Source organism: Teleopsis dalmanni, unplaced genomic scaffold, assembly GCF_002237135.1.
Source record: "Teleopsis dalmanni isolate 2A unplaced genomic scaffold, ASM223713v2 unscaffolded_contig_0190, whole genome shotgun sequence".
Lineage (NCBI taxonomy): Eukaryota > Metazoa > Arthropoda > Insecta > Diptera > Diopsidae > Teleopsis > Teleopsis dalmanni.
Genome location: NW_024031572.1, coordinates 1 through 17,080, shown reverse-complemented (window position 1 = coordinate 17,080; position 17,080 = coordinate 1). Strand labels below are relative to the sequence as shown.

Here is a 17,080-nt window from a genome sequence, read left to right as displayed (position 1 = left end):
TTTATAAACATCTTAAATAAACCAACAATATGTATATAATAATTTGTTAATGCATTGAGCATGTCTTGTGATGGTGTTTTGTTTGAAAAGTAAATTTCTTTGTTAATTTTTCTAAATTTCTTCTAGATGTAATAAAATGTATTTATTTACAAATTTAATAATTTAAGTAAAATATAATACATAATATGCAATTATATATGAATGTATTATTGCTGATAATAGATTTTATTAATATATATGTATTCATATTTTAAAGGGATACCTTAAATCACTTGGTATGGCACGTACAGCAGAAGTGAAACGTGATGCACGCATTGGTGAAGCTGAGGCTCGTTGTGAAGCAACAATCAAGGAAGCTATAGCTGAAGAGCAACGTATGGCTTCTAGATTCCTAAATGATACTGAGATTGCCAAAGCACAACGTGACTTTGAATTGAAAAAAGCCGCTTATGATGTTGAAGTTCAAACAAAGAAAGCTGAAGCTGAGATGGCTTATGAATTGCAAGCTGCCAAGACTAAGCAACGCATTAAGGAAGAGCAAATGCAAGTGAAAGTTATTGAACGTACACAAGAAATAGCTGTACAAGATCAAGAAATTCAACGTCGCGAAAGGGAACTCGAAGCTACAATACGACGCCCAGCAGAGGCAGAAAAATATCGCTTAGAAAAATTAGCTGAAGCTAATAAACTACGAGTAGTTATGGAAGCTGAAGCAGAGGCAGAATCTGTAAGTTTATTACTAATTTCTGCATAATTTTGAAAGCATTTTTATATTTAAAGTTTATAGTGAAGATAATTGTTTATAAAAATTTTATTTTAAATTCAGTGAACTTTTGGTGATCTCAAAATTTTGGTGATCGAATGCTCTTGTTATAACCACACGAATGTGCTTGTGGTATTGGTATAGCCTGCTGGGAACTGCTTGTGTAGTCCCTTTTGAGTATTATAAACAGCAACAATATAACATGTTTATCGATTTACCGCTCTGCATTTCTGGTCATTAAGACATTAGTTCCTGGCTTAAATTATTTTAAAAACTTAAAATCAATTGTGATTTAAAATTAATGAATGAGCATTATGTTATACGTGGATGTCTAACCTCTTATTTACAAGAAAAACCGCCATACTTTTTGCTATTTACTTAAATAACAGCCGTATCCCTATGATTATTCTCTAAAAATTCAGAATAAATATCCATATACTTATATTAGAACTTCTTCACATCTCTATCTGTATTCGCAAAACTAATATCCGTCACATCATTACGTTGAATTAGGGATCAAATCAATCCTTTTTTCTACGTGGCATTCTTATTTTGATAAGAAATATAATTGGTTGGAAATCTTAGATAAAAATCAAGGCGTAAAGAGGGGTTTTGAAGATACCTCGAGTTAATAAAGTGTAAAAGTGCTCAAGTGCACTGGGGCCAATAGCTTCAACATTGAAAGTCTTTGAAAGTTTCTTTTTTATGTTTTTTTTTTAATATAAATTATTATATATGCTCTTGTATGGAATTATTATAATATATTTAAGTATAATATTTATTTTAAATTACTTTACCTAGATTAAAATTCGAGGTGAAGCTGAAGCATATGCAATTCAATTGAAAGCAAAAGCTGAAGCTGAACAAATGGCACAAAAGGCTGAAGCCTGGCGTGAATACCGTGAGGCTGCTATGGTTGAAATGTTGTTGGACACTTTACCAAAGGTAAGAATTTCTAAATTTTAATTATAAACAAATAACAAACAATTAATAATAATTATTATTTATAGGTTGCTGCAGAAGTTGCTGCTCCATTATCACAAGCCAAAAAGATTACTATGGTATCGAGTGGACAAGGTGAAATTGGAGCTGCAAAACTCACTGGTGAAGTTTTGCAAATTGTTAACAAAGTGCCAGAGTTGGTCAAGAACATAACTGGCGTTGATATTGCTAGGGTACGTCCAAATTCCGATTTTATTTAAATCCATTTAAATTCAATGAACTTAAAAGACTTGTAGTAATTACATTAAAACATTAAGATTAGTTTAACAATTATAAAAATTTTATACAATTTGTAGTAAAAGTAGTTATATATTGCATAGCAATTTTTACTTTTTAAATTTGTTTCAAGTTAAACTTTTATTTTATGTATCTATCTTATGTTTTGATTAAAACTAAATTTTTTGTTTTATAAGTAAATCTTTTGTTTTGTTAAGCTTCGATGAAAATTGTTATTTATTATTTTCAAATTATTACAATTTTTTACAATTGAATTGCATTTCATTTATTTATGGTTTTCTTACTTTCTTCTTCATTTCAGTCCGTGCATGCAGGTTAAACCAATGAAAACGTTGAATTTCATTTACACATAAATGAAAAAAAGTCTTAACAAAAAGTCTTATTCGGAATTAATTAAAATGTGCAACTTAAAAATATACTATATGTATACAAAAAAAAAAAAAAAAAAATAAACAGAAAAGAATCTATAAAATGTAAAGAACTTTATAAAATACTCAGCAACCAAAGCAACTATTACTGAATTGTACTGGAATTGTCTGTATTTACCAATTTACTACATTTACAAAAAGCATAAAAAAAAATAATATACAGAACTTAAAAGATACATATAAATCGAATAAAATAAATAAATTAAATCAAAAATAAATATTTTTAATGGCATTTTTACATAGTACACAAAACAATCCATGCGCAAAGCATTAATTAATAATTAATAATTAAAAATTACAATGGAGAAATGTACACAAACCAAATATATACTTTTATTATACACGTATAAATATTTATAAATGAAATATTTTCTAATGTATTTATTATATAAAGAAAAACCAATCATTTTGTCGAGTTAACATAATATGCTTTTTTTACTAATATATATATGTATGTACGCATTTACAGTTTAATTATAATTAAATGTATTGTACTAAAAATTTACATTGAACTTTGCTGCTTAGTTATTGTGTTCTAAAATTTTGTATTGAAGTGTATCGAAATTTAGTTATTGTAGTTCGAAAAATTTATTTAAATAAATGTTTGTTGAAAAACAAAACATATTAGTTTGTTTTTTTTCTATATGTACAATATCGATCAATTATGACCAATTCTAATTGGATCAATTCTTGTTTTAAAATTAAACCCTCCAGTGAAGCAACAAATCTATACATAAAGAAACTTAAGTGAGACTATGAAAAAAGTTCTGAGAACTATCTACATTTGGCCCAAATAGGAGAACAAAAAGATAAGGTTAAGTTAGGTTATACTGGCAGACCAAAAGGTCCATTACTGCATAGATCATTAAGGTCCATGGTGATACCAGAAAGGTAAGGTTGATCCAGCAGCGAATAAACATAAGATTTATTTTTCATAGATATCTTTAGATAAAAGTGCCATAAAATATAAGGTTGATTAAGTGTATTTGATGTTCTTTAACGCGCACTTTTAAGAGTGTTGTACAGGCTTAAAGTCACACTGATCATAATTTATTTAATTTATAATCATAATTTAATTTTATAATTTATTTATTTATATTATTTATTATCTTGATAACATTCGTGAAAGTCGATAGTGTGAAAATTGTATTTAGGCCGTGTGCGAGTTTGAGTAAATTGAGATAAAGTAAATTGAAATTTCCTAGGATTTTTTTGGACTGCACTTATGTAAATATTTATTTATTTATTTATTGCACTTATTTATTATTTTTGGTTAAAAGTTTTCAAATTTATTTATTAAACATCTTATAAAATTTTCACAAGGTAACACCTAATTTACCTAATTATTATTTAATTTACCCTACTGGAAATCTTAAGTAAAGGATGGGAAGACTTAATCTAATCACTATCCAGTGAAAGGAAATCTAATATTCGCATTAAGATGCCACGTAAAAATATCAGTTTTATGGCAGGTTTACTTACAAGTCACTATAGACTAGGGACCTATGCTTGAAGAATGTATCTCCCTTGCAATCATACTTGTTGCAGCAGTAGGGAAGGCGATGAAGGTGCTTCTCATCTACTCTGCCTTTGCCCAGCTCATACACGGTAGCGACTCAATACTTTGGGGTCTCCTTTTTTGAGGATCTTGAACAATTACGCTTTAAGCTTCGCCAAAGTTTCTATGTGGTTTCCTCTATATACGGTAACAGAATAAGTCAATCGGTCTAAATGAATTTCCTAGGGATCGCTGATATAAACTGACCTAACCTAATAAAATTTCAACATTGTAAACTTTACTGACTACAAAGACGCAGAGTTAATGACTATTTAGTTATAAAAAATCTTGTGCTATTTAAGAAGGTGTCCAAAAATCGAAAGTTTGTTATAAAAGATCTTGCACTAATGAGTAATGAAAAAACGAATAAATATGTTATACTCGGTATTACTAAGTTTCATTTTTCCAAGCGAAGCGCTACTACACTCACCAGACAGACTATTGATAACAGGTATTATATATTATCATTTAATTCATGTCTCCAGTCCATTTTCCTTTCCATGAGATGCGGATATAGAATTTTTAAAGATTTAAGTTCATGTTCATATTCATGTTGTCTTTTTCCAGTTATTGCATCTGGGCACATTTACTCTTCGATAGCGAATATTTTGTTCTAAATACTTTTATAATTTTACTTATAAAATAATATACTAAGTTTTATACCGGTTAAATTTAATTTTATTAAAACTAATTGTTTTTATTTATTATTTAATGAACAGTGGTCAAGAGACTACAATTATAAATTTTAATGTTTATGATGACGTCAAAAGGTCAAGAAAATGTTTTACAATAAATTGTACCAATAATTCAATATTTATAATTCCCTGAGATTTGCTTTAATCTATTCCTGACATCTTTTACATTGCTGCATTAGAATATAAATATTTGTTATTTTTATATTAAACTGTACGTTATTCGCTTGAAATGCGAGTAACCTTTTTATCGATATATTTAAATAAACCTAATAAGAATTATAAAATAAAATATTCCAATTGCATCAAATTGTGGTTAAATGAAAAGCATTGGATGTTTTTCTGATAACTTGATTTTGAAATGAAACATAAATAATTCAATTGGCAATTTTTTTTCATTGATTTTGACAGATTATATATTAGTTTGTTAATAATTATTTTTTTAAGACCAGTAGTTCGTGTTAAAAGTTATTGTAAAGCATAGATGAGTTATGATTTAATATAGAAAAAATAGTAATGCATTAAGCTTGTTCATATCATTTTCTTTAACGATATAATTACATATTCTGCTCTCATAAGATAACTTCCTCAAAAGGGTTCAACGCTGTCAACAGCTTCTGTAATACTTCCGTAGATGCTTAAGTTAAGTGCTCATACGTGTTAACAAGTTGTAAACATTCACTACTATTGCATATATGTCTATTTTACCTGAGAGAAGTTTGATTTCACTGATAATTTGTATACAAATTGTTATCTCCTAAACAAAACTATGATAACAAAATATGTGATCATCAATATAAACAAACCAAAGGTTAAATAGTTCTATTGATAGAAAATTTCATGTGAAAAGTAATAAAAATCGACTAAATTTACTAGGGCTTATATATTTCTATTTAACAAACTTAAGCACGTAGCTAAAGTTGGTGAGCTTAAGGGGTTGAACCACTTTCGAAATAAGGCTACATGTAAGCAAATATAAAAGCAAAAGAAGCAACTTTTTTTAAAAATCAACTTATCAGCCGGTCTACTTTTTTAAATTTTTACCCAAAAACCCTTGAATCTTTAAAGTGTTTGCATATCTAGGAGATTACTTCTATAATTATGAAGTAGATAATTCTGGCTGCGGGGCGGAACAAAATAATATTTATTTTTTACTTCCATGCATTGTAATCTTGCATTGTAATCTTAAATATATTTTTCTTTTGTTTTATATATTATAACATGAAGATAATTTGTTTTTTATTTAATATTCAATAGCTTTTAAATAGTCATTAAATTTTTTATGACAATTCTTAAATAAAAAGAATGATAACAACTATTTACAATGTATTTTATTATTAAATAAAATTTACTATTTCAACAATAGGAAAGGTGTCAGTTTATTAACATTTAAAAAATGTGTTTTGTTTGAAAATAAACTATCCATAATTGCTCGTTGAAAATAAAAAAAAAAACTGAATATCTAAGATGTCAACGCTTCAACTGAACATGTAAATAGAACTTCTTATAATTACACGACTCGATTCCCATACATAAAAAACTGCACAATTATACAAAGTAGTTAAACTACATGAGTTAAAAGAAGTTTATTTATACAATATATTTAATTAAAATAATTTTTTAAAAAAATTATTTGGATATAGTTTGAGTATAAAATATTAACTGGAATAAAAGCATACAAAATTTTTACATTCAACACACTTAAAATATTTATAAAATTCACTAAAGAACATTAAAAAATCTCTAGACGTCATATAATCTCTGTACAATTATTACAATTGGAATAATTTCAATTATTTGAAATGGAATAGTTACAATTATTAGATATGGAATTAATTATTAATTAATTTGGAGCAAATTCTTTGCTCTTGTCTTTATCATCCAAAAACCTTGTTGCACATATCATTTAATAATTTATTACAATAAAGTTATATTTGTTAAACTTTTCCTAATAAATCGTGTCCATATGGCTTCTTTCTGTATCCTTTGAATGCGAACAATTTAAATGCTATCACCATCATACCAATACAGAACACATAGAGCAGCATACCCATTCGCATGTCCATATCGGAAAATACATTGCCAATCATACGCTTTTGTCTTAGTTTTTCTATAGTCGGTTGAAGTAATTCCTCGTGTTCTACACCATAACGACTGATGTATTCTGGATTGTGAATATTTTTAAGAAAACTCAAAACTGCGTTTTTGTCCCAATTCGTTTCCATTATAGCAGGAGAGATCGGCTGTTTATAACAACCACTGCAGCTTGATTGACTAGGAAATTGTATTTTTGGAAATAGTGGATCTTCTGTAGAATCACCAGCGAGACGATTATTCACTTCATTATGTGCTGCCCATAACCATAGTACTGCATCGTCTTTATTCGGTGTGCTCCAGATTTTCCGTTTTGTTGCCATTGCCTGAAAATGAATAATATTTTAATAAAATGCTATATTTATGGGTCTCAAAAAATTATTTATGAATACTTAAATATAAGAAATAATTCTAAAAGCACTGATGATTGGTAATACTCGAAACAGCTGTATGGCCAGCCAAAAATTCAACTAATTTAAATATATATTACAATCTTTTTAATATAATTTCAATACATAAATAATAATTAATATTAGCTTAAGTTTGTAAATTACGACATATATCAGAATGTAACTAAAAACTCTGATGACGATTATTATATTCATGAACACAACTATTACAACTATTATATATAAATTTGTATTTACCATAATTAAAATTAGATTGAAATTAAAATCCACGTGATATATCTGAATATCATTCAAAGATATTTACAAATATTATTTTTAAAATTTTTTTAATTTTTTTATTATATATTTTTTTTAATTATTATTATTATATACTTTATTAATATGATGCTGGCACCAAAGGCAATGAAAGGGCAGACAAACTTGCAAGAAGATAGACCGAGAAACATTTTGTGGTTTAAACATGGATAGAAAGGAATTCTATCTATTCTTATGAACGGCGGAGAGAAAAAAGAAAGAGAACACTTTTGGGTAAGGTTATCAAGAATATCACAATCTAAAATGCTTTTAGGGACTTACAAACTAACACGCTTCAAAGATTGCATAGCGCAATCAAAAAAAAACCTAAGAATTATTGCGGGATTATTGACCAGTCACTGCAAATTGAATAATCACCTATCGAAGTTAAAAATTTAATCCATCTCAGACTGCAGACACTGTAGAGAAGAGAGAGAAACTGCATACGATGTGCTTGCAGAGTGTCCGGCACTGATGCACAAGCGGAAGAAACAGCTAGGAGGGAATTTCATGGATTATAAGGATTCAAGACAAGGAAAGATAGGCTCTATACAGTCTTACATTAAAGAAATCGGACTTGGAAAAACACTCTAATCCGATTAAGGGGCACAACAGATCTTGTAGGTCGCAGTGCACTATTCTTTCTTTTCAATAATAATAATTATTAATATGAAATGTAAGGCGAATGACAATGTGCTGAATATAAGGTAATAATCAAAAATGTCAAATTTTTTAATGGGTTTGATACCTGATACTTAGCTATACTTAGGATGAGCGTCATGTAGCGGTATTTTTATAAGTATATCTTTTTTTCGAGATTAAAATTTGCGCGTAACTATACCGTATGTATACCTTTGCCCGAAAAATGCTTGACTATTTTCGAACGTATTAAATATCTATATACATAAATATTACTTAATTGTTATTAATATTTTAAAATTTTAATTAATCAAAAATAATTAATTGTAAATTTAAAATTATTTACGAATTTATTGCAGTAGGTAGTAGATCAGGATTTTGTGCAAAAATATAAGGAAGAGGGACCCAAGAATTGAAGTACACCTTCTAGCGAGTAACGGCCAGTAAGAGAGCTTATGGATGGAGGCATATTTTATTTTTTACTCAGTTTTATTTGTAAAACTGTTACTTACTTATCTTATTTACTTAATTTCATTCTAAAAAACTGAACTTATATTTTAGAACTTAAATAATTACGAAACTTTTGCTGTATGCTAGTACGAGAATAAAAAAAACCAAGTTTAGAAAAAGTCATATGTTAATGTACTTAATGAAAGCAACCATATAATTGTTTATATATATATATTAATATAATTTTTTTCATATATAATTTATTGAATTACAGAAAAATGCAATTAAACAAACTTTAAAATGTTGAATTAACAACACATAAGCGAAAGGTCAATACCCTTATAGCTTCTCCGTAGTCAAAGAACTTAAGAATATACAAATTTAGCTTTAGCTATTGTATCTGAATTGAAAAAATTTCGAAAATTTTTAATAATTGTTTGTATAATAAATATTTCAATACAAAATTTAATTATTCTTGTAATAATTTTTGATCAAAAATAAAAACTAAGCTGATAAGTAAACATATTTTCTTGAACGTAGTACTCGTACATCTGCTTTAGGTAAAATAATGAAATATGCATTCTGTAATAAATATCAATGCCATTTCAGATACATTTATTCAGCTGTGCTTATATTTATGTGTGTCAGCTCAGGTTGTTGAAATATTCAACGCAAGTATTTTACAGAGAACAATCGAAATTCAATTAAATTCTTTCGTATGAATCTTGAACGTAGTGAGTATTATTTTACGATATTGTTAATACGTCAAAAAAATTAATAAATTACATTAATTTAGATAAAACTATAGAAATATTCTATTCTACTTATAAAGTTTGGAATACAAACTTAATGAAGAACTATGACCTAATTTCTTATATTACGCCCCTTATATTTATTCCGTTGAAACTTAATATACTAAATGTTTATATTTATACAATATATCTACGTACTGATATATATGTACATGTGAGTGTTAGAATGAAAGAGAGTTTCTCCATTCAGATATATTTAATTTCTGAAGGTCGCGGAAAAAATTTTTACGGTACATTATTTTTATTTAGCAAATAATTTCAATTTAATACCAATTCAGAAGCAAGTAATTGCATTTAATAGAATTTTAGGAAAACATATGCAAATATAGAATACACTTGTTTGTATATAACTAAATATTTTTATAATAATAAAATTACATCAATTAAGGTGCAAACAAAATTATATATTTGAATAATATATGATAAAATGGAAAATTTCTTATAGTAGGTAACTATTAAATTGATATAATATTAATTTACTGCATTTCATGTATATAAATATGTATATAAATACACATTCTAATATTATATTACAATAGATTCTAGAATAACATCTTTTAAATTTGTATTTATGTACAGATTTTAACAAAATATTGAATAAATAATTCGAGAAAATTTTAACCATAAAACTGTTTCTTTCTTCTAGTTTTTATAATCTTATTAAATTCTACTTTTTATAAATATTTTTTTCGTTTAGTTAGATACTTTGTAAATTGATTGGTTGTTTTGTTTAGGGCCTTCGCGTGTTTTATTGATTCTATTGATGAAAGCAAAACAGACAACATATAACCAAACATAAATAAAAGAAAATAATTGTAAACGATAGAATATCATACAATAGAACTGGTTCGATATAGATAATAAATGAGCTGTCTCTGAATATTATTTCAATAATTCTAATAAGGCATTAGACACAAAAGGTTCCAATATGCTACATTCAAATCACTAAAAATATAATATATCTCTTGTTCCGAAAGCAAATCTGTAATCGAAAAGTATTCACTCGATGTTTTATAAAGGCCAGTGTATCTACTATCAGAGTTCCTGATTACAGACATTAACAAAACTTTTGCTTTAGTTAATTCATCAGAGTAATCATAGAGCCATCACACGGAATGCTTATTCCATTGTAGATAATCACGGTATTGAATCACATCACATCTTGATTATGGTTTATATTTGATAAAATCATTTTCTGGACGTCAACATTTTATCACCATTATAATCAACATTACAAATGATGTTCGATGAGTATGAAGTTTTTCTATCGTACTCGATTGGATGTTGATGTCATTCACTTAGGTATCCTTAAATTTTTCTATCTAACTAGGTATTCATAATCCATGCATGGTCTGCCTATTTGGTTAGATAGTCATAAAAGGAATGAGATTCTCCACCGATCTCGATTGAAAGTCAATGATATTCGTTTAGATATCCATAAGCTTTTTAATCTAATACATTCTTCCACTGCAGACCATAAAGTCTACTACAAGAATTTTCAAATTATTACTCTGTGAGTTACTGAACATTTTTCACTTATATGAGCTGTATGTGTCACTTATCAAAAGCAACGGACCTTTATTTTTATGAGTATATTTGCATTAAGGTACATTATGTATATTTCATGGTTGAATAGTATATCCGGAATGCCATCTCCTGACATATAATTTTAAGATAATAGAGTGTTTTTTGTTAAGCAACTAATTAACGGATTTGTACATGAAGACGTTGTCTTATACAGCATAAGCATGGGCGGTATTTACTAAATAAATAAGTTACCACCGATTTTCAGAAAAGTCAGTTTTAATTAATAATTAACATACACTGCTAAACAAAATTGAGAAGTTTATTTTGTCAACTAATATATTGAGCAGTTTAGTAGTAAATACAGTACATGATGAACACATGTCCTGATGACTTATTTGTAGCTTCAGCTTTCTGTTAATGAGAAAAGCTACTTTTCAATAGGCAAAATAATGAATTTAATCTCCCTTTTCGCAAACGAGTACCTTATTTATCGTTCTAGCAGCGACAATCTAGTGAGTTCATTGTTAGCTTCTAACTAGCAATTCCTGAATGTTTTAGTATTTAGAGATGTATTACGCATTTTTGGCACCTTAATAGTTACAGAATATCATAATAATCTTAAAGAAAATTTCGATGATGAAAATTATTTGAGTGCTGATTAATTATATGTATGGATACAGATGTAGGACTTACTTTAAGGTCTTGAAGCGATAAAAATGATCAGACGCCTTGAAGGCGTGAGCTTCTTCTTCAAACACAGCATGCCAAGCATCCAATCCGAAATGTTAATCTTTTTACACCAGTAATGAGTTTAGTTATGTCAATATAACTGCTACTGAAACCATTCAGAACTTAAATTATGATAATGATTTTATATTCTGCTAGTTTCGGCTATAATTATAGGAACTTTTCAATTCATTTGCAATGGAAATTTTAAAATATATTGTATAATAATAAATTATTGTTATAAAAATACTAATAACAGCGGTTTTCTTTTCAATTATTCAATTATATTGTTAATTTTAATTAAGAAAATAACAAAGCAATTTAATATTTTATTGTCTAAAAATATAATTTACATACGTAAAATAGCCAGATGACATTGTCAAGATGTATTATGCCCTTTTCATTTAAATTAATGTGACCAAATTCTTTACTAAAAAAAACTAGTAAATTTTTTTATTAACTATTCATAAAAAAAAATAATTAATTTGAATTTCCGAATCCATAAATTATATTAATATACCAAGGATTATAATAATAATTAATTAATGAACTTAATGATTCAACCTATTCAAAGTATATTATAGCAGTCAGTATCATTTGGAGGACTGCAAGACAATAACGTTATTGCATTTAAGGTTTAAATACTAATTGTTAGATTAGTAGAAAGATTATTAAATAAATGAACTCAATACTTGAAATGACTTCACGTTGTCAGTAAGGAAATGCCTTTTAATCAACATTACCCCGCAATTAGCTATCGAACACACCTTACTATATATTTTTACTACAACCGTCACTAATGCTCACAAATTATTGAGCTCATTTCATTGGTCTGTCATAGAATTTTTTTATATTTAAAGTTATATAAAAAGTGCATACGTGCTCTCATAATAAGATCTAATTTATATTTGTATGTATTTAATTAACGTTCATTCGGAAATCAGAAAAAAAGCACTACATTTTCGCAAGTATTAATTATCGTATAACGAGTTTATTTTTCCTTTTAACGTAAAAATCAGTATAATACTTAATATGTCGTATCAAAACGAAAGCTAAAGTGATAAAAATCACTTCATTTACACAAGCAGTCAGTGCTGAATTAATTATGTTGAAGCTGTTTTGAGCTAGAGCACTTAAGCTCTTATACTCCTATTTAACTCGAGATATTTTCAAAACCCGTCTTTACACCTTGACTACATTATTGTTTATCACTTCATCAGACTAAGCAATAATTGACCTCAGATCTGCATACCTCCCCGAGGAGTCTGTAACCATTTTAAGATTTGATAACGCGGTGTTGGTAAGTCTGCCAGTTTTCGCAAATAATTTTAGTGTACTATCATTTATGTATCCTTTGATGGGATCAATCTTGATGTCCCTGAGGATATCACTCGTCGTAATGTACCATGGAATTTTGAAAAGTCTTCTTAACTTAACTTGGCTTAAATATAACTTTTAAAATAGCAAAACTACTATCTGAAGTAGTAATAAAAATGAAAAAAATTATGAAGTACTAACTAGCATATGTTCAGTCTTAGAATGCAGTCAGGCTACAATCTTTAGAAACGATTTTTTAAGGAACTGAAACAACTATCAGTGACTGAAACTGTAAGGCTCATAAATATATTGGTTAAATTAAATTCTCTTTAATAGCCGTTTATTTATAAAACATATTTATATATACTATATATATATTGTATATAAACTTATTATACAAATGATCACTAACATTTTCTAGTTTGATTTTATGTTTCCCACACATCCTTAATGGGTCGATACTCAACCTGTACACTCTGATCAATGTTATGCCTTAGAAACATAGTGAGCATTATACATATATGTAGCGATACATATTTAGTTGTAAAATTAACCGGATCTAATTGTCACCTACTATTATGTGGCATTTCGCAGTCATCGAAACTTCATCCTTCGTAAGGATGACAAACTTGACAAATTTTTAGAAGCACGATTAATTAGCAATATTAGAGACGTCTAAAAAATTTTAAAAATAATAGTTTGAAGATAATCTATTTTAAATTTGATCAGATTTATGAAAACAACAGATTTGTTTTAATAAATAGAATATATATAATATCAGATCTATAACACTTAATACGCTTATATTATAAAATGGAAATATCTTTTTCAAAGAAAACAACCACATATGACTCTGCTTATTAGAAGTCAACCAATGCTTCCTCTCTTCCACTTTTACCTTCATACTATAAAATAATTAACACATTTGTAAATATATTTTTTTGAATGTATTGAAGATTGTGTTTTTTATGATTGAAATATTTTGCATAATAATAAAATCTTGTAACAATTCGGTCGTATCGACAGATAACTTGGATGGAGTAATAAGTCAAAGAATGAATTATAGACATAGAGGGGCAAAGAAGTTTGCTTGAAACGTTTTAAAACAACAATATTGATTAAAATTTTTTATGCTGATAATAGTAAACTTGTTTAGTTTGTTCTTTTATATGGCTCACCTTATTCCAATACAATCAATTTATTCCTGTATTTGTAGATACGACATGTGTATCTCATACTGACTACTGCCCAGACATGGAGAAAAATTAGAAAGTTTAACACAGTGCAAAGTAAACAAAAAATTGATAAAGTCGAGCTTGATAATTAATTTAATAATCAGCAACATTTGGGAAAAAATGTTTATGTTAGCAATTTTCTGATTTATATTTTTCCTAAAATAAACTTTTAATATACAAAGCAATTATTTATATAAAAACAAATTTGCAATAAAAAAAGTCATACAAAAAATTAAATGATTAGAATAATGAGTCCGGCAATGAAATTGATTCGTTAGCATTAATTTAAAAAAATATTGTATAATTTAATTCCTTAGAAAAATAGCAATCAATATATGTATATATAAAATATATGTGGTTAATTAATATATTAGGTATAATGCTATTTAAGCTTAATAGAACCATTTTTACATTCTTATATATTACACTTCTAAGTATGCTGAAGTAGTGAGTAGTTATCTAAGCATGTTTTTTATTTTATTTATTTAAAATAGATACTATTTTAGTATTATATTGTAATGTTAGAATGAAATTGTATTTATGTTTATGTTTGCTTTGGAACAACTTGCGTTTAAAGCTACTAACAACATTCCATATCTCAAGATCAAACGATAGAACAAGCCAAAAATATATTATATTGAGAAATCTATCTGCACACAATACATTTCTTATATAAACTTAATGATATTGCTAATCATAATAGCACTAATAATTGCAACAATAATTTAAATTAGTAGGTTAAAAGTAAAAAATGATTAAAGACACTTCCCTGATTGGTTGTAGTGCTAAAAAGACAGAAACTCAAAAAGATTGCGGAATAGTGGTAAAGCTATAGGACTCTTTTGGCAACTACCAAACTCCAGCACAAGGTGCATTTGCAACAACGAGTGGCACAATAACTTATATAGATCTGCTAGGGTCTGCTGTTGCTAAGGATACTGTGTTTGTGCGTGTCATCTAGATGTCAACCGGTTTAGTCTCATGTGACATTTATAGGTCATACCATACTATTTTATAAAAAATGCTTAAAGACATTCTATTTAAAATGTCAGCTCATACACACAAAACTATCGACACCCATCACGAAATTTTTACCGTGACATGTGGTTTGACGGAAATGGAAAACTCGTCTACAGTTTGTTAAGTCTCAGATGTTACCAAATTAATGGCTGACTTAAACAAAAATAAATCAATTTTAGAAACAAAGATGAATACAAAGATAAATACAAAGGTTCAAACAAACGCTTCTGATCCTCAATGTTTAACATTTTGTAAAACGATTAGATGGGATGCTTCTTCTAGAGTAGTATAAATTATTTTATTAAAGATATATTTGGATAATATATGTTTTTGGTAATTTCTGGTTATTTGATCGGACAACAATTATAATTATACTGCTTAGATTATAAGCAATTTTTTTAAAATCAACTTAACGACTGCATTTGAATTGTCTTCATCTACTCGGCTGATTTGAAAAAGAAGTAATTAGAAAAGAATTTCCAAATTTCGGTATATTGTGGATTAAAATGTAAACCGATTTATTTATAATCAAATAATAGCATCGCGGATGTAGTTTCATTAACAATCAATTCTCTAACCATGCTTTTTATTAGATGTCCCAGTGAATTGCATGAAAATGTTTAAGAAATTTAATTTTGTATATTTGTAAATTGTATAGAATTAATAAATTATTTAATTTGATTAAAAAAGTTTTAACTTTGAGTCCCTGACAGGGAAAGAGTTAAGAGATAGCATAAGCACTGGAGGAATATAGGGCTAATATTGTACTTTTGCTGTAGTGTAAATATACAAGACTAAAGTTTGGATAATAATTTGTTCTTCTTTTTAAAGTAAGCAGATTACAAAGTAGCAAGGAGTTTGGGTTTTAGGCTTTCTAAGACATATACCCGTCTTGGGTTCCATTTGTCTATGATAAATGTAGTGTTAGAATTGAACCATTCGTACAATGAAAATATACAGTTTAAAATAATAACCTCTTTAGCTTCTAATAAGTTCGAAGCATGTATACAAAGTTCGAAGCACATAGCTACAGAGGCTTTAGCCTCTCAAAGGAAGGAACCAATATGAATGAATGGGCTATGTCGATATATACATGTGTATTTTTTAATAATGTAGCGTGACTGCTTAATAAGAAACATTTTTTTTGAATTACAGAAATTATTTAAAAGTACATCCAAAGGTAGGTAATTTTTTGCTAAGGTCTTGGGTACATTCCCCTATTAATTAAGATACATGGTAAAATAAATTATTTTGATATTTAAAATTAGAAATTTGTTAATATTTTAGCAAATTACTTATAGTTCATTTACTGATATTTATATAATCACTTATTTATAATACATTATTTCCATTTCTATATTTAATGCGAACTGCTAGAATCGCATTAGTAAAACGTGCGCAGTCATTATTGAAGGCAAATGCCATTAAGCTTACTGAACCACAGCAGTACATTATAGCCATATACGGTATGGAGTATACATACTATACGTGTACTTAACTTAATAAATGTATATACGACATAAATAAAACAATTGCATGAGATCATTCTGATTAAGACATAGAAAAAAAAAACCATAAAATGTTTTTATATAGGATTCGAGTAATGATCGAGTAATAATTAAGACTTACTTGGAAATGTTCAGCGCAATTAGTGCACCCGAAAAAGTGTTTTATGTATCCATGCATAGCTTGTAGAATTTCCAGTGGATCCTGACTGATTTCAGTGCGTGCTGCTTGTACAGTCAAGTAATGGAATAACTGCCAAACTGAACATGTAAAGCCACGCGTGCTTGGCTGAGAACCGGTGCAACCCACGTAATGATTTGCTGAAAATATAGGTTTATATTGTGACTCCAACTTTGTCACTTCATTTTCG

The 17,080-nt window shown here is 27.7% G+C and overlaps 2 protein-coding genes across 2 annotated transcripts; one reads left to right on the top strand and one right to left on the bottom strand.

Moving 5' to 3' along the window:
- Positions 1-256: 256 nt before the first annotated feature.
- On the top strand, positions 257-3,054 carry LOC119663178 (flotillin-1-like; the record flags this gene model as incomplete). The annotated part of the gene is given in 4 exon segments (XM_038072834.1): positions 257-727; positions 1,565-1,708; positions 1,774-1,938; positions 2,304-3,054. Coding segments are annotated over 4 exon segments (798 nt in total), but the record flags the coding sequence as incomplete, so codon positions are not given.
- A 3,503-nt stretch (positions 3,055-6,557) lies between these two features.
- Positions 6,558-17,076, bottom strand: LOC119663177 (sulfhydryl oxidase 2-like; the record flags this gene model as incomplete). Its single annotated transcript, XM_038072833.1, has 2 exons — positions 6,558-7,100; positions 16,834-17,076. Coding segments are annotated over 2 exons (726 nt in total), but the record flags the coding sequence as incomplete, so codon positions are not given.
- Positions 17,077-17,080: the final 4 nt, after the last annotated feature.